At 42.2% G+C, this 23,187-nt stretch overlaps 1 protein-coding gene across 1 annotated transcript; it reads left to right on the top strand.

The window, feature by feature from the left end:
* Positions 1-3,136: 3,136 nt before the first annotated feature.
* On the top strand, positions 3,137-21,835 carry LOC136764822 (sodium channel subunit beta-1). Its single transcript, XM_066719149.1, has 6 exons — positions 3,137-4,974; positions 18,416-18,582; positions 18,835-19,072; positions 19,499-19,640; positions 20,440-20,541; positions 21,123-21,835. Exons 1-5 carry the CDS (start codon positions 4,923-4,925, stop codon positions 20,504-20,506), a joined length of 666 nt encoding a protein of 221 aa, XP_066575246.1. The 5' UTR covers positions 3,137-4,922; the 3' UTR covers positions 20,507-20,541; positions 21,123-21,835.
* The last annotated feature ends 1,352 nt before the right edge of the window (positions 21,836-23,187 follow it).

Here is a 23,187-nt window from a genome sequence, read left to right as displayed (position 1 = left end):
GAAAACCTGGGATTAAACCATAATAGTACTAATGCATGGTGACAATTTAACTTTTTTCTTTAACTTTGTCCATAGCCTATGCACCTGGACACAAATGGTATGGACTTGTCTATGCAACGTCACTGCTGTCATTCAACCCATTTACATCGGTCAGTTGAAGCAGGATGTTTGGTGGCATGATTGAAACTAGACTAAAAATGTGGGCTATGTTGCTTTCTGTGTATATTACCACCACTATCAACTGAAATGTGGAAACAATTATTATTAAAATATCACTAAGATCTAAATATTTTTTGTTCCGGGTTACCTAAAGTCAGACCTAATTTCAGCAGTGCTTCAAATCAAACCCAAACATGCTCACCACATATTTGCTGACCTTGTGTGAATAAACACACACTCACACAGTGGCTCCCTGTCAGAACATGTTAGGAACCTCACACTACAAAATGACTGACCTAAAAATACATTGATCTCTTTCTCATAACCTGACACTTCAACATAATTCTCACGCAACAAACCAGTGGTTTAAATCTGGGGTCCTACAGGAGCAGGGGTTGAGACCACCACTGCATAGTCTGGTGGGAGGTATGGCACTTCAAGGAATGAATCTAAAGGGCCCTGGTCTAATTGGTTAATAGTCTTCACATCTGTGATTGTGACTGGAAAATAAATTGTACTGCAGAGATTGCAAGAGTTCAATATGTAAGAAATAACACACAAGATGTATGTATCCTTCCAGTGAAAATGAAGTCCCTGAAGAATGATTGGTTTAACATAATTATTTTACGTTTTTATTAGCCATTAACCCCAAAATGGCACACTACCATTTACTGTGAATAATTAAAGATGAAACAGCATTTGGGAACTGAACTGAAAGATTTGTTCAAGTGAAGTAAAATTAAATAAATTAGGTAAATACAGGACAACAGTGTGGGGTAGTGGTTAGGGCCAGACTCCTGCGCAGAGCATCGTGAGTTCAATCCCAAGTGGGGGGACAATGCTGTTGTGCCCATGAGCAAGGTACTGTACTAGATTGCGGCAGTAAAAACACAGCTGTATAAATGGGTTATTGTATTTAAAAAAAACAGGATATATTGTAACGATTGTAAGTCATCTGGGCATAAGGGCATCTGCTAAGAAATGCAATAATAAATAAGTGATGTCATAGCTTTGCTGAAGTCTTGTTAAGTCAATCACCGCAATTCATTTATACTAGACATTTTATCAGACTGGGATCAAGTCTTACCCATTCCCCCAGTATCTGTAATACCTAAGTTCAGGGGAGTGAAGGTCCAGTCATGTGGAGCTGCAGTGTCAGCTGGATTTCGTTCCAGCCCAGCTCTTGGCTCCTTAATTGGTCTAATTAAACTATGAACTGGATGAATTGAACACTTCTCCTCAGACTCTGAAAGGTCCTGTGAACTCAGTGTATTACGTCATCAACCAACTGTCAGGTATCAGCTATAAAAATAAAATACAAAAGTTTTAGATAAGCCTACGCGAGTAAATTATAACATGAATTAATGAACTGGGTGCTCTGGTTGGAACAAAATCCAGCAGACACCGCAGCCCCCCAGGACTGAAGTCTGACACCCCTGCTGTATTTGATCAGCTGGAAGGCACATTCTGAACATGGTCTTACCTACTCCCCTTTCTTGCTACTCCATACTGTTGCTTTTATTGTATATGTATTTATTACTTACTTTTTGATTGGCTTATTCTCACTGCTTCTCTCCAGTTGGGTAATTATGTCTGTACGTAGCCCTTATGAAACGATGACCCCATGTCTGTTCACACTTCAGCCGAATTACCTCTGTATAAGAATTGTGCACAGCATGTTGTACCATGTGTTAGTAATTATGACCTTAAGAGCCCTTTTACCAAAATTTCAAGCCACAAATGCTACATTTTAATTACAAATACAACAATATAATATCATAAAAACATATCAACAATGTATTAGGTAGTAACACATTGATAATAAGCAGTTCTTTATTATTTAGTTTTTTGATGGGGGTGGGGAGGGTGGTTGTGGGCTGCAAGTGGCTGCACTTTGGGCTGCAGGATGACCACCATGGTGCTAAAGGTTGATAAAAGCCCTTAATGTTTAAACTCCAGAGGTAAATAAATTGGGTCGCTCAAACCTTTCGAAAAAGTCGTTTACCTGTCCTGCCACACTCTAGTCTTGGGCCTGGACGCTTAAATAAAATGTGTATTTCTCTGTATGAAAACACAGTGGGACATTTTAGAAAAATAGGTAAGTGTGTTAACAAGTCAGAGAGAAGCTGAATGTTGAGCACATTTTTGCGGACCGACAACATAGTCCCAGTTGGAAACATGCGCTCTTTCAGCTCTAGTGCAACACGGTTAACCCGCACAGGTCTCATTAAAGCACCCAGCGTGTCGCAACAGGCCTGCGCTTTAAACCAAATGCACCCAAATAAACCCGAATCGTTTTAAAGCACGAAAATAATACACTACTCGATGACAACGGGTTTGAAACAAAATATCCGAGACCACTCTTGAATGGTTTTGATTCACGGTGCGTGGAATTCACCAGGAGCATAATAAAATAAAAAATAAAAACAAACGGACTGTATTCATATCAAATCAGTATACAGCCATGAAGAGAAATCAATACGACTCCGTGTGCGGTTACGAGGTAAAAACATCATTTTGCGGTTCAGTATCGCCTTTATTCACGGATGCTTTGCACCTCAGTTACCGCGGTGTGTCTGTTTATGATGTCACACACCCCTGACGCCTGTGACGAGGCTGCTGTTTGTCGCACAATGCATGGTCACCCGGAACCCCTCCGTTCGTTAAAACGAGAATTGCATAAGCCCTCTCAAGGCTGAGGCTGACGGTGTTGCAATAATACGATTATGATGATTATAATAATGAAGTTCCCGACACGTTTCTCACCTTGTCATTTCGCTACAGAGTGTGAGACACAAAAGGGTATGGTCCACATTGCATCTGTAATATTATTGAGGGGTTACCTTCGCAACTGCTTGCAGATGCACATTTTCGAGATCTCAAGCTGCTGCAATGCATCACCCAACACGCCCCCTCCCCCTCCCTCTCTCTCTCTCTCTCTCTCTCTCTCTCTCTCTCTCTCTCTCTCTCGTCTAAAAACCTCCAGTCAGTACCGCTCACTGCACACACAATTGCTCCAGCGAGATAGAGAGGAGGGGTTGTTGTTTTGATGGGCATTATATCTTAATAAGAACCGTATTCTTCACCACCGAAGCGGATCCCCGGCGCTTGTTGACCCGGTGCTGGCCGCTCGTCTCAGGTTTGGTTTTGTGTTGGCCAGGGCTCCGCTGGCGATGATCTGTGCGGTTTCCACTATGACAGCTGCGGATCTAGGTGGCAGAAGACCGGCTTCAAAGGGAAACCTGGAGGTGCCCCCACTGCAGTGAATACAACAAACAGTGCATTTCAGCGCCAGAGGAGGCACAGCCGAGGGCCGGGGTAAAGTCTTGCGGCTTTTCACCTCACCAGCCTGTCTTCAGGGCAAGGCGGGCGGGTGCGTTATCTATTATGAATTGATCGCTTGGTGTTGATTGATTGATTGATTGATTGATTGACTAATTGGCCCAGCGGCGCAGGGCGCTGTAATGCCGACACCGGCACTCGAATGTTGTTTTATTACAAACAAAACGCGCACAAAGACCGATTGTTTCTTCAGCTGCGCGTCAATATTAACCGAGCCTTAGAGAGACGGGCGCGATCCAGACAAAATGTATTCACCAGGAATGTCAACCCTGTCATTTGAATTGTGACGCAAGAACACGTTTGTTGGTTGAAACGATACGTTTTGCATAGACCCAGATTGATTCATTTTGTGTAGCGGTCTGTAGTGCATTGGATTGCTATCGGTTAAGGATCCCTACCGAAGATCTGGACAGCAGCCTGGTAGGAGCTTTGTCGTTTGCGGCTTTTCTGCGTCTTTCCGTGTTTGCGCCTTTCCTTGGATCTTTTGGACGCCTTTGTTTCCACCTGCACAGTTGTTTGTGCTGTAACAGTATAATTGAAACGGTTGCCCCCAAGTAAACAAAAAACGAATTTAGGAGCGAATGTCCCAGAAACGTCTCCCTCTCCACGCATGTGCGCTCTGCTCTTCTCCCAGCAAAATCTGAGCCGGTCCATGGACACAAGCACACAAAACCCAACTCTGAGCAGCTGCGTCTATTCAGGAGTATTGGTGAATTCTCACCAGGAGCACTTTAATTCATAAAGTGTCTGGGGAAAAAAAGCAATAAGCTACTCCATTGGCTATTATTGTAAAACACTGAGAAGGAAGAATTTTTTTTCTCCCTTCATTTTGAATCAAGCTATTTCCCCCTCTTAAAACAGTGTACTCTAACACATATTGTACAGATTTAAACCGTGGAAATAATCCAGCATCATTTAATCCTAATTTCCAAACAATGTATTTTTCCAAGGAATGTTTACGAATGTAATAGACCGTTTACTGTTTACAACCCAAATGAAAAATAATGTGTTCAATGGTTTAGGCCAACACAAACTGCTACATTGACTAAGTAGGCTACTATACCGACACTGTAATCGCATCGATAGATTTTCTACTTTTCCTTGGATTGTGAACCTGCAGACATCTGGACTGTTGACCAGAACTGACATTTGTGACCGAAAATAAATCTGAACAGTCAGGATAGGCCTTCATAACCAGAAAGGGCTTACATTTGGAGACGACAACAAAAACCATCACGTCGAGACATTGTTGTCGACACTTGCTTGTGGATTAAAAATAGAAGAACCGAGACAGCTGAGTTGTTGAAACTTGAGGCCTGCCTTGTGTCCACATTTCACTCTCTGCCCGAGACTAAAGAAGCTTGAGGTTGTTCAAGAAATCAATAAATACATACACTAATAACCTACAGAAGGGGCTCAGGATGTCTCCAGTACGGGTACCACTGCTGCCAGCTCTGCTCTGCTTAATGTATGGTAAGTGATTGACTTAAAGGATTTAGTACTGGCTCTTACCATTCAAATAGTTCTGAATTACACATTTAGACCACCTATACATTCCATGTGTACGTCCCTGTCTGTCATATGTGTAATTAATACACGTTTGATCTATTAGGAGTTTGACCACTTTAATTAAATACCCTTATTGTCATATTATCATGAATTACACTATCTATGAATCTGCTAATTCCACCTTTTACTTTTCTTCAACAGATTTGTCTAACTTAAAATGTAGACACCCAAATGCCCCTGTCTCTATGCCTCTCTCTCTCTCGCTCTCCTGTCTTTATGACACAATGTTAGTTTTTAAATGTGTTCCCCTATATCTTTGGTACATCCCAAATATTACAGTTCTGTTGTGGTTTCTGTGGTTGCTGTATTAAAATTCAGTCCCTGCACCCCCATAAATTTTGTTTTCTGTTGAGCTAACTTTCTGTCATGGAGTTTCAAAACCTTTGTTGGCTCTGGGGTTGGTCCCCTCCTGGTCTCAAGAGTGTAGGTTAGTCTGTCAGTTTGCTTATTCCTTGTGTGTCCATTTCTTTGTCCCATTATATTTTCCACTGCAGTGTCCTTGACTTTGCTATGTGGGGCCTGCCTGGGTGTATGCGGTTGTAAATCTTCAGCTTTACTCGAGCTATGTTCAAACTGACAAATGTCTTTACTCCCCTCCCAGATTCGCTGGTTAGGAAAGTACCTATTTATCACCTTACGCCATCTCTGCCTGGTCACATCATTAGAGCTGCTGGCCTTTTCGACTTAACTCAAAAGCCATGGGGAGCAGTACACTTATAGCAAGGCCAGAGCAAAAATGGGGCAGAGCTCAAACATAGAGGAATGTGGACATGAGACAGTGGACGATATTCTTTGTCACAGGCTTCCACCATCAGAAAACTCTAGTCTTGAAGTCTTGGCCCTCTCTCAGATTCCTCTACTCCCACACGTGCTGTAAAATATGTCTGGACACCCCGGATCTCAGAGAGCCTCAGTGTTTCCCGGTTTTCGTTTCATCCAAAACTGAATTGATTGAGTTCTTAGGCTTAAGTAAGGCTTTGGTAATTGAATGAGAGACATAGCATAACCTGGATTGTCTCTCTCTCTCTCCAGGTACAGGGTTGGCTCTCACTGCACCACTCACAGTTTATACCGGAGGCTAACTTAACACAGCAGGGAACATCAGACACTACTTCTACTGATCTACTTTTACAGTCCATTCTCTGTATTTGTTTTCATTGGGGTCTATGAGTGAAGACAAAGTGGAATTCAGGAATAAAAGACCACTAGAATTGTTTGAGTGCCCAGATGGCATTCCACTCAATAATGATCTGGTCTGTTCCCGGCTATTTTAGGCTTTGAACATTTGATGCCACCCTTGTATTCATCCAATTGCTCACAGACAACAACAGGCGGGTCACTTAGATCTGTAATTGTCTTCAAAGGACAAGTTTATGGATGGAGGGGGCTTACATAATGGGCTGGCTGTGTACCAGTCTGCTCTCTGACTTTGACTGGGAGAGTTAAGTCAAAGGGGAGGGTGTGTGTCCAGAGGGGAGGGGGGGTCAACTGCCAATACATTCCATTGCAAGTATGATCTGAGATCTGCATTTTAATCTAGGTTATATAAAAGAGACTAAAATAAGCTGATCAAAATGTCTTTCTGCTTCGTTTTATTCCCCCTTTTTTCAATTTCATTGCAAAGCTTTACAATCCCTTTTTGTCTACCTCAATGTAGGTCAATCCACCTGCCTTTATTTCTCCCTCCAGTGTGTCCATCTACCTTTCTCTCTACACATGAACCTTTATCCTCACCCATCACTCTTCCTGTGCATTTTTCTGACTTTCCCATCACCCATCTGCTGTACCTGTCCCCGTGCCCCTCACTCCGCGTCCGTGACAACTCTCTCTCCACACCTTCTCGAGCGCTCATTGGATTAGGCAGGATGGTGTTTGCAGAGTCCTATTCCTAACTGCAGTTGTTTTCATTTGCAGCCCAGTATGGATGGAAATAGCCCTCCTCCTTACGTCCTGTTGGCACTGTTAAAATAGAGGGTAAATGTGCTCTGTGTAGTGCAGTGCTGTCTGTTGTTAAAGCAATGGTGCTGCCTATTGTTAAAGCTTAGCCTTTAGAATAATGGAGGCTCCAGGTTTTAGTTTTCCCCCCCTCACTCCTCACAGCCATTAACGTGCAAAGGAGTGGCAGATAGATGTCACTTCACATTTTACTTAAATGTTACTCAACCCTGCAGTTCCAGGCTATTCCCTGATTTTGATTAAAAACTAGCCTCTCTGCGACACAACACTAAGCACAAACACGGAGCATGCTGTAACACTAGAGTCTACGCTAGCTCGGCCTTCATGATTCACACAGACGCTCCTGCCAGGAAGGCTAATGTCTGCAAAACATTGCATGGAAGTGGGACAAAACTGAGATCCCACAATTTGTGGGATGTTTTTCCTTTCTTTCTTTTTTGACATGGCTGGCCTCTGCACTCCCCCTGAAAATGGCAAATGAGAGACAGAGAAAAGAGAGGAGGGGGAAGATTTCAGTGCAGTACCATCAATGGAAAAAGGAACATGGTGCTGTGTAACTTTCATTTGCTTCCCCCACCTTACAAGTCAGTAAGAGACATTTGCCAGAACAGGTACAAGTACCAAAGCAAGTTAAAAAATAAAAATAAAATAAAAATACACTTGATCTTGTTTCTTTATAAATGTAAGTTGTATCATCCCATGAAAAACTCAGTGTTTTAATTAGGGCTGCCATGACTAAATCGATTAATTGGGTCTAGTATTCAACTAGAGAAAATATTGATCGTTGTTCAATCCATTTAAAATCAAACAGATTATTATAAAAAAAAAATTAATGACTGGCGATTATTCCGTTAACACTGACATTTCGTGACCAAAATTGCTAATTTTAACCGATAGCTCTTTAAATGCTGTGGTATAATAATGAAAGGCAAATGATCGAATAAAACTAGTACAAATGGAGTAGGGTATTTAAATGGAAACATGAACATAAAACATTAACCTGATTAGATAAAAAGCACTTTGATGTTATTTATACTAAATGCGTACACTGCACAGTCAAAACAAATACATGAAACAAGTGTTTATTTGTGGTGTAATCATTCTGTGTCCAGTCAATCTGACCCCAGTTGTAAGAAGACACTTGTAATGCTGTACAATGCATGTTTTTCAAGCACATGAAAGACTAGACAGGTGAGGCAGAGATTGCGACCTGAACTTGATTTGCGTTTATGCAGCTAAAACGCCGTAGGCATATTTAATCCATATATTGTAACATTTTTGGTGTTTTCGGGCCACGGGATGGGGACTCTAACCCCATTCTCCTGCACCACAATGCAGTGATCTTACCACATCAATAAAAGGCCCAGGGTCTCTTAGCGAGGCTTGAGATCACTATAATATATTTAGGAAAAGTCAGGTATAATCATAATGAGATCTGCCTGGAAAGATACACAGTCGATATCAGTCCAGTACTAGGTTTGGCCTTTCAAATCGCCCCTTTATGAACGGCACAGTTAATATTTTTCTATGAGGATTAATTAGTATGAAATTGGGTACCACTTTAGATTGCGTGGCCCAATGTAATATAACTGATAATCAATTCATATTCAACAACATGACCATTGAAGTTCAATAGAACGTTTATGGAATATCTGAGCTACCAAAAAAGCTGTCAACATGAACGATAATCTAAAGTTTAGATATCAAAGCTTGCCCCAATTGTTTCATGTACCTTGGCTTATGGGTGTGATATCTGCACTTTAGATGTCCGAGACATCTTGACTTTTTCCAACCCCAAACTCATGTTTACGGCAGATTAACATTCTATAGAACTTTAATTAGCAAGTATTTTAAATTTAATAAATGATCAGTTGAATATCTAGTTAGTACTCCAATTGTGTTAAATGGGCAGAGAAAAACCTGGAGCCCCTTCTAACGTCCTCCTCCCACCCCCTCTCCTCTCCTCCCAAGACCACAGTAGTGTATGACGGTGCTTACTGGGTTGGTTTGGTGCAATCTGATTTGAAAATAGTGCATGCTACTGCCTTTGTCTGTGCTGTTGTGATTGCTGTGCCTTATATAACCATTTTTGTGTGTATATATATAAAACGATCGCAGTCTGGTTCTAATGGAAGAGCATGGGGGTTGCTGTATTTTATAATGGATCTAGTTTCTACTGTGGGATTTTAAAACTGTACTGCTGGATACAGGGCAGTAAATGTCGATCCCACGCAGAGAGAGAGCTTACATCTTTTCCGTTTCTGATGCAGTTCACTTTATCCTATTACATAACTCAAATACACCTACTCCTATTTTGCCATTGGTACAATAGCTTTCAGGACCCTCTCCCTCTGCTCCAATCACACTATTCATAACCAAGGTTCCTAGAAACATGTTTGCCACTGAAAAAGACTGAATTATTCATTTGGTAGAGGAGTTTGAGAATTTAGTTTATTGTTAATTGTTTTAATCTATCAACTACACTGATGCATGTATTTTTAATGTTTATTGACTGAGTGTAATTTCTGCATTGCATGCAACATCATCCTCTCCTGATCAGTGCCTAAATATATTTTAATAATGAAAAACTTGGGGTTCTTCTCTGCAGTTCACATGTTCACAATGATGAAGTAAGGATAAACTATAGATGTCATTTTCACTTCCTTTTCTCTTTGTACATAAATCAGGGCACTTTATTCTCCCAAGGAAAATAGTAAGTACTGTTCGCTGTATTGCTGAAATATTACAATGATGTAGCCTGTTTTTTGTTTTTTTTAATTAGGCTGATGGTTCTCTATTGGCTCCAAGCATTAATAAAATGGTTGATGTTTGAATACAAATAAATACAATTTTCAGGTGTTTTTTTTTTTTTTTTTTTTTTATCAGACCATAAAAAACTAGGGACCTTGTTCACAACAGTCATTTCTCACTCGTCCGCTGGACTATATGTGCATTGACTTCTCAACGGCCCTCAGCTTTGCCAGTAGCAGCACTAGGAATTTGTTGCTGAATATTGTAAGCCTGTGAAGTGTTAAAAAAATTACCTCGACTTCAGAAAAATCAATAGGAGCAGGCTTTTAGACCTGCCCCAGTTCTCCCAAACATGCTGACACGGGAAAAACACGGGAAGTAAATCCACATTGGTTTCCATCGGTGTGGGCCTTGCTTGAGTTCACATCAGTGGTCTCCTGTATCGTTCGTGTTAGCAGCCACTGCCTGTGATAAAGGGGAGCCTGAATTGGCTGCCTGCAGTGTCTGAACATCCAGGCCCAGCAGAGATTAACCTCTACATCCTGGGAATCATCTGATTAATTTCTGCAGTCTGTTGGAGAGGGCTGGGTGTGTGTGTATGTTGTATAAGTCTCTTATGCAACTGTTCTTGTGTAACAAAGTCCGATCATAATTTTATAGTCATCCATGATAATGGATAATGGGGAGAGAATAAATACAACCCCGTTGGCTTACTTGCTCTCCTGTCAACCCAGGGCATCAAATATCTCAGCCCCGTCTGTCCCACTGTGCAACAGCGACACTCGCAACTGCCTGGTCTTGACAACAGCAATCGCAGTCTGATGATCTTCGAGATGTGGCGTAATCTTCGGGTAGCCGAGAGCTTTGGCTCCACCACCCCATGGGCCAAGTCTGGGATTTGAGCTTGGGTGTCAAAAAGCTACAGGGCTACTCCTGTCCCCAGGCAGTCAGTCCGTCCGATTGTAAAATCCCTACTGGAGAAGGTCTGGTACTGTTGTTCAACGTAAATGGACTTACTAGCCGAGTGTCAACACTGGAATTGAATGGAAGCATCAGTCTAAATATGCTTGCTTTTCATCCCCCAGGTAACTCGCATTACAGACTATTATCCTATTATAGCCCCATTCAGAATATTATGACCATGCTATTCACAAGCCCAGGCCGAGGGCTCCTAGCTCCCAGCTGTGCGTGCAGTTCCAGCTCTGTGGCCCTCCTGCTGCAGCACTAGTCATAGCAACCACACATGTTGCACAAAGCTGTTCTTAGTCTTTGTAAAGTCACTGTGCAATATAAATAATGAATACAATAAATCTTGTTTTTTTGTTTGTTTGTTTTCTGAGGCATGTGTTTTGGTTGCCAGTACTTACCCATTATCCTTCATCCAGGCTTGAGCTTGCTTTACACTCAGGGACCCGACCAAACAGACATGTTTCCGAGGCACTGGTATCACAGTGCAGTGTGGAGCGGATATTGCATTTCCTGAATTGTGCTATGCCTGGAATGAAAAGGGGAATTGCCCAACTTTAGGGCTTTACAATACTTCAGGACAGAGCATGCTATAACCGCAGGCATATTAGAGTGCAGACTGGGTCCTGTGACTTCCAGCAGAGAAGAGTTGAACTGGATGGCAGTTTGCTCCAGATGGAACCATCAAACAACCACAGAGAGTTTGTACAACAACTAGACTAGATTGGGCCCCATTTTGGTTGATGTTTCTGAGGAGCCAAATCTTTTGCAGGGACCAATTAATGTTAGTGTACGCAGAGATTTTGACCTCTCCACAGCCCTGAACATAAAAATACCTAGGCCCTAGTCATGCCCACTCCCCCACATACAAACTGTGATAGGATCTCGCTTCATTTCACAGCCTGCTTGGCTTGTCATTAGGAAAACAAGAAGAGAGACAGAAAGGAAGCCATGTTTACTCACTGGATTGTGGTGATGACATCCCAGTCCTAGCCAGACCCCCCTAAGGCAGCTAAATAAAACCCATCCCATTTCCTCTTCAATGCTAAATTTAGCCCGGGGGAACGTTAATAATGCAGTGTGGGGCCACCCAGCCTTCCTGGGATTAGCAGTGGTATTTTCACAGATGGCTTAATTAATAGCACTTCATCATATTACTTTTGTTACAGAGTTGCCAGAGCTTTGGGATGTGTGTGTGGCCCTGCTAATGTAGAAGGCCCAATTAATGCACAAATGGTTATAGGGTTCACATTCCTGCCTTTTCTTGTAAGTGGGTGGATTTCAAGTGGTTAGGGATTAGGCTGTGGTACCAGGAGAAAACCAGTTTAAGTCACCAAGTCAATAGGGGTGTTTACACTGCCATTTCTGATCCAGATCAACTGCATCAGTACATTTGATCCGTATCAGTGGGGTTGCATCTACACTGCGATTTGATCAGGATCAACTTTCAGCAGCTCCACAGTTCTTCGTATGTGCACTAGCACAAAAGTCCAAACTTAATTAGAGGTATATTAAATTAGGGAAGGGAAGTGTTCTCGTATCTGCTCCACTGATGCGAAGTGTGTATGTCTGCTACCTGTCTCTAAAACAAATGCTGCTGCAGTGCATAAGAAAAAGTTTACAAACGAAAGGAGGCCATTCGACCCATCGTGCTCTGTTGGTATCCATTAATAACTAAGTGATCCAAGGATACTATCCAGTCTATTTTTGAACGTTCCCAAATTATCGGCTTCAACCACATTGCTGGGGAGTTTGTTCCAGATTGTGACAACTCTCTGTGTGAAGAAGTGTCTCCTGTTTTCCATCTTGAATGCCTTGAAGCCCAATTTCCATTTGTGTCACTGGGTATGGTTTAAGCCTATCAGCAGTATTGCATAGATGATTCCATAGCATGTTCCTCCAGGTCGCCATTTTCTGTTAATTCGATTGTTACTGTTTTTTCATCGTAATGTGCTTGGATTGCATTAACAGTTCCAGGAAACGGAAAAGCTTCTGCAATTACTTTGATAGAAAACCAGAGGGGGAAAGGTTTCAGCGTTACACATGCCGGGTTAACTGCTGGATGCTTGTCATTGGATACAAAAGCCACTGTACAGTGTTGTCCCAGTCGATTACATTACCCAAGGAGAAATCCTTTTTTTCATATACAGCTGCTCTGTGGATCTGGTTCTTCAGGTTTTGATTAGCATCCAAGATGAAAGCGAGTGCTCTGCAGGTGACAAGGCATTCACATCACGGTGCCAAAGTGCTGCAGTCAGAGCATGAAGAGAAACTGGAGAACCCGGGAACATGTTACATTTGGAGGAACCAAAATCCTCCCGACTAATGTTTACACTAAAGGAGAATACGGTTCTGTCAGCTTGGCAGTAACTCACTTTTCTCTTGTCTTAAGTGTCCTGGACGCGTGCCACGCTGGGAAAGACATTTATAGTCGGGCAGCCGTGTGCCCACTCACTTCCTCCCTCCTAAGCAGTTCTATGTGCACGCTTTATAGGTACCTTTCATTGAGGAACAGATTTGAAATGTCATTTCCTAATTCACCTGAGGTGGAATGTCAACCAGAAATCCCATTTCCCCATCTACTGCCCCACACAGATGCTGCAGTCAGCCAAAATGGTGCCAAGTCATCAGAAGAGATTGGCTTAGTTAGACACAGTGCTTGAATAGTGCGAAGTTCTATTTTCACCATTGTCTATAAGATTATAATCAAAGTTAGCTTGATGCAATGATGTCAGATTGGTTTCTACATTAAGCACAGTCATGGATTTTCTTCTGACCTTACTATTGGAGTCCAGAGAATTGCTTTTCTGTGCATCCTGCTTACGTTAGCACTTAATATACATCTTGCAAGCAGATTACCAACTGCTCTGCTTTGCTTCAGAAACCTACTGGACATTACCACCATGTCAAGCCCCTCAATGAGGCAGTCTACATTTTTTTCATATTTAGCATCAAGTAGTAAACTTGCTTCCCAGGTGTCATCCAACCCCTACTCCCTGTATCACTGCCTTAAAACATTCACTGCCATTTTGTAATTTTACCAAAACAAAAAATCTCTTCACACAGTGAAGCAGGGTAGCCTTGAACACCAGACAGACATGCAAACTGATGTTTATTAAGTGGTACCATTGGTGCACTAATCTCTTTAGAGCAAGCATCTCAAACTCCCATTTTCTGTGTTTCCTTCAATCTGGGTCTCTCTGAATCACTCAAATGTGGTTATTTGAGTATTAGACATGTATATATAAACATTGTTTTACTGTTTTTTCAGATTCCTCCTTCTACTTAATATTAATAATACAACTAATGGCTTAACATTATTGGTCTGATTCAAGTTGTGACGCATAGTAGCAGAGAGACCTATTACATTCATCCAGCTAATCAGCAAAGCACTGAGCAACTGAGCAACATAAGCTACAAGACACAGTTGCCCTTTGGGAATTGAATCTGAGATGGCTGCTTTGAAGCTCCACACAAAACACACATCTGCCTATTACTTTCAGAAAAGGATACAAGCCATGACTGATATACACCGGTGTACAACATTGCCGTCTCCTCTTCAGCTCAGTGTCAGTATTTCCCTGCTCTGTAGGGACTGGCTGTCTCCCCTTGGTATATAAAGGGCCCTTGACAGTGTAAGTCAACCAGCTTTTAAAAAAAAAAAAAACAGTCCTGCAGTCTGAATTGTGAAAGTAAGGGGGATCTCATAACTAGGAAGATGCAATCATTGGATCTGATGCTCTGCACTATTTTACACAGAGTAACTGGTGCTTAAATTTTTTCTGCATTAAAAAAAAAAAGATTGGCAGACGTTTTGTTAATTAGACTGGGGTGAAATAGATCAGAAGCCAATTCTGAGCTTAAACGAACCAGAACGTTACATTATAAAACAAAAAAAAAAGCCTTGTAGGATTTTAAGTTGGACCAAGAGGGGATATTTAAGTTGTGGTCCATTTCTCCTGGTCCCTGCAGCCCGACTTGTTCCATGTATGCAGTGTGCAAACCCTATGTGCAATGGAATGAGTTGAGCAACAGGCAGAGAGAACGTGCTGTCCGAGTAAATGTCATGTAGATGGGAACATTATACAGCGCTCTGTTTCCAGCCATTAATCAGATCATTCTGCACTGGAAAACAGCATTAACCATGTACCAAAGTGCTAGGTCACGTAATTACTTTAACCTCGTTCAGTATAGCGGTTTCACTGGAATTTAACCAGTTGAGCCCCATATAGATCTGACAGCATCTACCAAAGGAGAGTTTGAGACAGTGTAATTAACTGTGTCAGTGCACTTTTGGTTGTTCCCTATTCAGACAGGTTTCAGAGAACAGTTTACTAAACAAGCTGAACACAGAAATCTGTCTGCAATGTCTTGGCAACAAAACACCTTTAACACAATATTTTTAAACCCAAGAAAACTAAAATTGAGACAGTTGTCCAATAAAGTCCAGTTGAGCCTTTAGCAATGACAAGTTTAGTTGGAATGAAAACCAGAAGAGAGTGGGCTGTGTGTGGGTCAGGCTTGGGAAACACAACCATAGAGCACCTCTGGGAGGGACTAGAACTTTCCTCTCCTCTACAGTCTCCTCATTAATTAATCATCCCCCTTTTTTCCAAGCCATTCGGAAAACACTGGCTGCTTTGTCAGCACTTTGGGAACAGGCCTGTCTTGTTCTCTCACCACTGGCTTGTGAAATGGGCTTGCAGAGACACACAGATACAGAGGGCCTTGGGCTGTTCAACTAGGCTGCTGTCGCCAAAGTGGCACCAGTGGCTATCATTCTGCCAACATCCAGTTCAGGCAGGGAGTAGCAATCCCTACTGGGTGAAGCCTGGTCACTTAGTGCACATATAGGCAGAACCTCCAAACAGCACAAGAAGCAGGGAAAGAGGTGGGCTTGGAACGATAAGGATAGAAAGGCAAATAAATGCATCCCAGATGTTAAAAGCTTGGTGGGGGTGACCTGGAAAAGAGGTAGCTTGAATAAAGGCCAATGAGGATAATGATGACGATATTGATTTGAAAGTGTGCAGATATTTCCCTGCAATGCCTATTTTTAGAGCACCATTTAATGCAATTCCCTGTAGAAGAGTAATCAGAGCGCAAGCAAACAATGAATGGCATCCAACTTGTTTTGGGAAGTAGCAAGGCAGGGATTTAATTTCATTGCATTTGTTTCCACTGAGCAATGCGTTTCTTCTGAGAGTTGCAGCCTGCCCAGTAATAATATATATAGGACTGCCTCGATTAAATCGGGTCTATTAATTAACTAATGAAATGATTGACCATCAATATTTTCTCTTTCATTGAGCAGATTTTTTTTATGATAATGACTGGCAATTATTTGGTTAACACTAGAAGCGCAGAGATTTCGAACTACCCTACAAGAGCTAAAACTGCTCATTTTAACTGACAGCTCTTTAAATGCTGTGGTATAATAACGAAAGCAAACCATTGTATAAAACTAGCACAATTGTAATAGGCAATTTAATGGGAAACATGAACATAAAACATTAAAACAATTGGTATAAATAACCAAGCGCTTTTTCTAAACACGTACACTGCACATTCAAAACAACTAAATGAAAGTGTTTATTTGTGTTGTAATCACTCTGTCCACTCAATCTGTCTACAGTTGCGAGAAGACACTTGTAATGCTGTACAATGTATGTTTTTCAAGCACGTGAAAGACTAGACAGGTGAGGTAGAGAGTGACTTGAACTTGATTTGCCTTTATGCAGCTAAAATGCCGTATGGATGTTTAATACATATATTTAGGAAAAGTCAAGAACAGGTATGCATAGTGTATTCAGGAATAACAGAGTAATCCAAATTAAATCGTTCAAACTGACCAGCCCTGTGCTTTCAATGTTAAAATATAAAAGGCGAATCGCCAAAATATAACATCACGAGAACTGTGGTGAAAGCAGAAACCACCTCAGGTTAAATACATCTGTCTCTGGGAGGTTCCACAGTTGGTTAGTACAATTCCTAAAAAAAAAAACTACATCATGAAGACAAAGGAACATTAAAATCAAATTGGGAATAAGGGTCTTCAAAAGCACCAATCAGGTAATATGTTTTTTAAGCGATTTGACTCATGGGGACTCTAGACAAGTCCCCAGAAGTCATTTATAGCATAATAACCTTGTAATTACCAGTTTGTAACCTAAAATGAAGCCCCCTTAAACCATGAAAACCTGCACACTCACTCTCTCAAACACACACACACACACTCTCTCGCTCTCAAACACACACACACACAAGCTCAAGTAGGGCAGTGCGTGGCAGTGGAGTGGAATCTGTCACATCAGGGCAGGAGAGGCAGGGAGCTGGAGTGGAAAGCATTTGTGGCATTATCTTTACAGATCAGTGCCTGTCTCTGTTCACCTTACAGTCAGTACAAATACTGGACTCATTCATTTTGAACATTTAACCCAGGATAACTTTCACTTGGCCATCTTAATTCCCCATTTTCTTCTGTTGTATTGTAGGTCCAACCAACCATGTTTACCTCCAATGCAGGCTGTGCATTTGTCTGGGTCTAATATGCACATTTTCACATACTGTGCTTGCAAACTATTCTAGAAAAAATGTGTCTTCAGAGACACTGGTTACAATGCAGGACATAATATAACAGGATATATGTGGGTAAAGCTGAGCAGTTACTCACACTAAGGGAAGATATAACCTCTCTCAGTCAGTCATGGGAAGGTATACCCAGGAAACAACATTAAACATTAGACTTTTGTTGCCATTTTAATACTCACAGGAAAACCCATAGTTTAAAAAAGCTAAGGTAGAGTTAGGAATCAAGAGCATCTTTCCACTTCATGAAATATGCAGGAGCGTATTAGGGGCGGATGGAGAGAATGGCTCTGCAGAGTCATCAATTATTACTGCGGCTCCCCCTGCTGCCCGCCTCCCCCACGCTGCACAGCGTTTGGATGAATAGAAATGTTGCTCAGATTGGTCACTCGAGTGAATATCTATAATAATAAAAAATCGAGACTCCAATTACAATATCCATATTGATTTTTACCAGTACTTGTGTTACTTGAATGATTAGTGGAATCTGATTCTGAGCCAACTGCTTTTGCAGTTTAATTTCTTTTTAAGGCATTAAGTATTACAAAACCGCATATTACATCCAGATCATTCATTTGTATAACCTGCAAGCATAGGCTACCACTTAAGTAAATTAAATATCTGTATTGGAAGTTGTGCAATGGATTTTGTTCTCTGGGAAATAAGGGGAAATGGAATTAAGATTTCTATTCTTCCCCCTTATTTTACTGTGTGTTGATCTAGTGTGGTTCAATTGAACATTTCAATATTAACACTTTAAATTGGACTACAATTCGGGTGTAAAGCCAGTCACAATATAATAATCCATTGTGGAATCAATCGCCTTAAACTACAGTCTAAATTGTGCCGTTCCCATCTCGGCGCTTTTTCCTTTTACCGGTTTCTTTTTGCTCTTCTTCAAAGTACCTCTGTACACCTTCTCTGTAGTTGGTCAGCTGTGCATCTCTCCCGTTCTCATTTTCTTTTCAATCACTTTCCCCCTCCTTCACAATCTACCTTTTCTCTGAATTGATCCGGTCTTCCTCTCCTTCCCCTGGTTATTAGTTTTCTTGCTCTCATCATCTCTCCCTCTCTCTCTCTCCAGTGCACCTCTCTTTGCCAGCCTGTGTTGAAGTGGACTCGGACACAGAAGCGGTGGCGGGAAAAGGCTTCAAGTTGGGCTGTATCTCATGCAAGAGGAGGGGAGAGGTTCCAGCTATAGCTGTTGTGTACTGGTTCTTCAGACCAGAGGGGGAACTTGAGTTTGATCCAGTAAGAACCTCCGTTGATCTCTTATGTTAAACAAAAAACTTCAATGTAAAAATGGGGCTGCCGAACAAGAGTCTGAACTGATAAAAGCCTGCTCTCAAAGTGTAGGTTATGAACTCCTGAGTAAAAGCTGTTACTATGAGTTTAAGGCACTAATGAGGGAGGCCCATAGGAGACCAGGGCCTAGAGCTCAGGCAGACCCATCGCATGCATCCAATAAGTCTAACGCACACGCTGTGCCGCCCTCCCTCACAGATCTATCGCTATGAGAACCAGATGGCCTTCTTCGAGGATGACCGCTTCATGGACCGGGTGGCCTGGAACGGCAGCAAGAAGACAAAAGACCTGCAGGATGGCTCCATCTACATCCTCAATGTCACCTTTAATGACACCGGCCTATACAAGTGCTTCTTCAGCCGCACCTTGAGCTTCGAGCACTACGATTTCCACACCAACACCACCAAACACATCAAGCTCTTAGTGGTGGCCAAAGGTATGTTGGTTGACTTTTGTTTTCTTCTCTAGAACTCCACGTTCCACGTTTCCATCTACGTATGTAGCGCGAATACTGAGACGGGAGTTGAAAATTGGAAGTATGTTTGTGGACGGGGGGTTCTCACCTAGCTACTTGACTGTGGTGGTTTAAGAGCTGGGGACAAACTGACGTGCTGGAAATCAGACAAATCGATGGGATCAATGCAGGGTCAGAGTGAAAGCCAGCACATAGAGGGGGAATCCTCCCTTACCAGGGCAGGGAGCCACCCGTGTGAATTCATTCCTAGCAGATGTAATGAGAAAAAACCAACAGTGAACACTGAGAACTCTAACCAGAGCCAAGCCTTCCAGGGACTGGCTCCGAGACTCCTGCTCTGTGCTTACACAGGGTGATTGTGTGCATCTCTCTCCCTCTCACATACAGCTAACCGGGAGTTGGCATCTATCATTTCGGAGGTCATGATGTACGTGTCCATCATAGGCCTGCAGGTGTGGCTGCTAGTGGAGATGATCTACTGTTACAGGAAGATCGCCGCAGCCGGCGAGGAAGCACTGAGAGAGAGCGCGTGAGTCCCTTTGTTTTGTTTTTAACATTTTATTTTCTGGATTCCATCGGTCACACCTTGGTGTGTTCTGTGTTCAGGGTGGGGGGGATCAGACTCTGGTCCTGGAGGGTGGTGGTGTCTCTGGCTTTGGTTCCAGCCCAGCTCTCCACCCCTCTCTTGGTCTAATTAAGCGATTGCCTGGATCAGTTGAACACTTCGCCCCTTCCATAGATCCAGTAATCTAGAGTAAATCAACACATCAGCTGTAATAATACAAAGGGGTCTTAAATATGCCTGACTGAGAAAATAAATAAATTGAATGAATGTAAAGCTCCTGTTCGAACCAAAACCAGGCATGGTCTGACTGCACCATGTCCTAGCCGAAAGCCAGCTAAGAGCAACTTACTCGAGTCAACTTGGGGCAATCAAAGTCCAGCCTTTGTAAATTACAGCCACTGGGAGACAGAGGGGAGAAAATAAAAGTCCTCTCCAGCTCAGATTTGCCGAGTGATGAAATAACAGAAAAAACTAGATTGGACACACTATCATGAACACACACTGCAGAGGTCACAGTAACGTCTCCGGGAGTTACTGTGGTTTTACCCATTGAAATGAACCCTTAGCAACCCGGAAAAACACATACGTCATATTTGGGCATACACTGGGTTCTTAAGGGCTAAAACTCCCTCTCTCTCTCTCTCTCTTTTAATACCTTTATACCTGTGGCTTTCCCAATCCAGACAGTTCAAGGACATTGTTTTGTGAAGTACAGAATGAAATGCACTCACTACCTCCTTCTCTCTCTCCCCACCTGCCCCAGAGCGGAGTATCTGGCCATCGCCTCAGAGAGCAAAGACAACTGTGCCGGAGTCCAGGTGGCGGAATAGCAGTGGAGAAATGAGTGTGGGGGGTGAGCGGACAGGTCAGTAACATTGTGCCACTGCCACACGCGCATGCACACGCACACATGATCTGTTTGTGGAACAGCTGCAAAAGAGGTAGTGAACAGCAGGCTGTGTAATTGGGCCCAAAGTTGTCCTGCTTTGGGAAAGGGAAAAGTGAAGTTTAGAAATGAGGGTGCATTCCTAAATAGGGTGCAATGCTTTGGGGAGGGGGGGAATAAATATGATCAATTCAAATAAAATATGCAAACACCCCATCACAGGAACTAGTTTTCATTGTGGAGGGGCCCTTCTCAAGGTAGACACACAGGGCAGGGGTTGGAATGGGTAAGGAAGGAATTATCAGGTTTCAGTCTTAAGGTTGTTTTCTATAATCTGGTCATCTGGATTTCACTCCACTTTAGCATTTGATTGACTCAGGGTTGATTTTGAAGTCTGCAAGTTAGCCTGTCACCCTCTACTGGTCAGTTACAGTACTGCAGGCCTCTGCCACTGACTAGGCCTAGCCTCACAAAACAAAAAATCAAAATTTACAACATAAAAATGAAAGCAAGAAAAATCAAAGCCTGTGCAGTAACCAGGTTTGCCTCTCTCTTTACAGGATGATCAATGTCCCACGACTTGGAGACCCCCTCCCACACTCTCACTAATCCCCCCTCTCCCCCAGCCAAAGAGGAAACGATGCTTGGGATAAGAGGATTTTTCACACTGCTAAAATGAACAAGTATAATTATATATTATAATTATATAATAATAATAATATAATTATTATATAATTATATATATATATATATATACACACACACACACACACACATACTTTTAAATAAAGAAGACTGCTGTTGTGAATTAAACACTCACTCTTCAAACACCACTTACACATTGCTTTAGAGAATGTTACAAAGAAAACTCATGGACTTGGACTTTTAAATGAGAAAAAAGCATGTTCATATGTGTACCACAAAGATTACTGTATATTAAAGAAAAAAGGTATTTTAAAAATAATATTCTATATTGGCAATGTTCAGCTTGACAATGTCTTCCTTAGTTATGCTGCAGGAATACAAATGAAAGTACATAAAAAAAAAAAAAAAATCACCTTGGTTTTAATAGTGTAGGATAAGAATCGCACGCACACTTCACAACGCTGCAATGCAAGTGATTTCTAGTTCTCTTTTTCTTTTAAAGATGTTCGCAGTTAGAGATTGTAGCCGTGGAAATGTTGCTTGCCAAAAATAAATGCATTAAACATTTACTTAAAAAACATTTAAATAAAAAAATAAAAAAACAATAATAAAAATGGTGGAAACAGTGCGTTTATGTATGCGTGTACTGCTTTGTCAACATGCAGCCGTGTCCATATTCACGTCCGTGCCCCTTCATGTCACGGCAGACAAGGCGGTCAGGGCTGAGGATGCCCCTCACCGTCCCTCCACCTTTTTAACTCCTCACATCATTAAGTGTTTTAACTGGCTGGTTTCCAAGATGGTGATTAATGCTAATGCATCTCAGATGATGTCAGTTTAATAGTGCTCATCTGGTTCTGGGAAAGCCGATGTATATAGTTTAAGTTCCCCCCTCCCCCATCCCCACCACTCTCTCATAGATGCGAGCTTGAATTGTGTGGAAGGACAGGTACTCCTTTCCCTAAATTCTTAATGACTTGGGCTGGGCAGGGCTGGGCAGGGCTGGGCAGACCTCCAGCTCCTGTGAGGGACATCAGAGACTGTAGACTTGGACTTCACCCAAACCCCACTGCAAGTTGCCACTTTGAAAACAGGGGGAAGAAAACTCCTTACATCAGCAACAAAATGAGTCACCCATAAGAGTGCCCATGGTGGGGGCGCCTGTAACACTGTAGTTTTCAGATTCACATAGAGCCCCTCCAGACACCAGAGTCCAAGTCAAGACTCTACAGGCCCGCCACACCAGAACACCAGTCACCAGTCATGTAATGCAAGATACAAATGCATCTTCATCAGAGGGAGAGTTCATCACATGTAGGCCTTATTCTGTAGAAATGAGTGGAGAAGTACTCTGAATGCATTTATGCATTTCTTTCAAGAACAACCAGACTTATTCCAGGTCTGAAGGGAATGTCCTACTCAGAGAGACTGAGGGAACTGAATGAACCTTCACACCCTGGAACAGAGGAGACTACGTGGGGACTTGAATTAAGTCCTTAAAATCATTAGGGCATTGACCACATCAAACCAGAGGAGCTTTACCAGATCAGCAGGGACACACGCACCCGGGGACACAAATGGAATTTGGGCTTCAAGGCATTCAAGACAGAAAACAGTCTGGAACAAACTCCCCAGCGATGTGGCTGAAGCAACTATTTGGGAACATTTAAAAATAGACTGGATAGGATCCTTGGAACACTTAATTATGAATAAACACCAAACGAGCACGATGGGTCAAATGGCCTCCTCTCGTTTGTAAACTTATGTTATTTATTACATTTTGGCCTACATTCATAAACCGTCAGTGTCGTACTAAGGTGGCCAACTGCAGGGGGGAGTAGGAAGCAATGGAGTGGGAAAGCGTCAGGAAAAAAATCATCTATCTATAGCGTAGTAAGACCCTGAAGAAAAGTCACTTGTGTAGTGTTAGAACACCTTTTAAGGGCATCCCTGTCACCTGCTATGCATTGTAACAACTCC

The sequence above is a fragment of the Amia ocellicauda genome, chromosome 12, assembly GCF_036373705.1.
Source record: "Amia ocellicauda isolate fAmiCal2 chromosome 12, fAmiCal2.hap1, whole genome shotgun sequence".
Lineage (NCBI taxonomy): Eukaryota > Metazoa > Chordata > Actinopteri > Amiiformes > Amiidae > Amia > Amia ocellicauda.
Note: the sequence above shows the minus strand (reverse complement) of the source record. Positions and strands in the feature narration are given on the sequence as shown.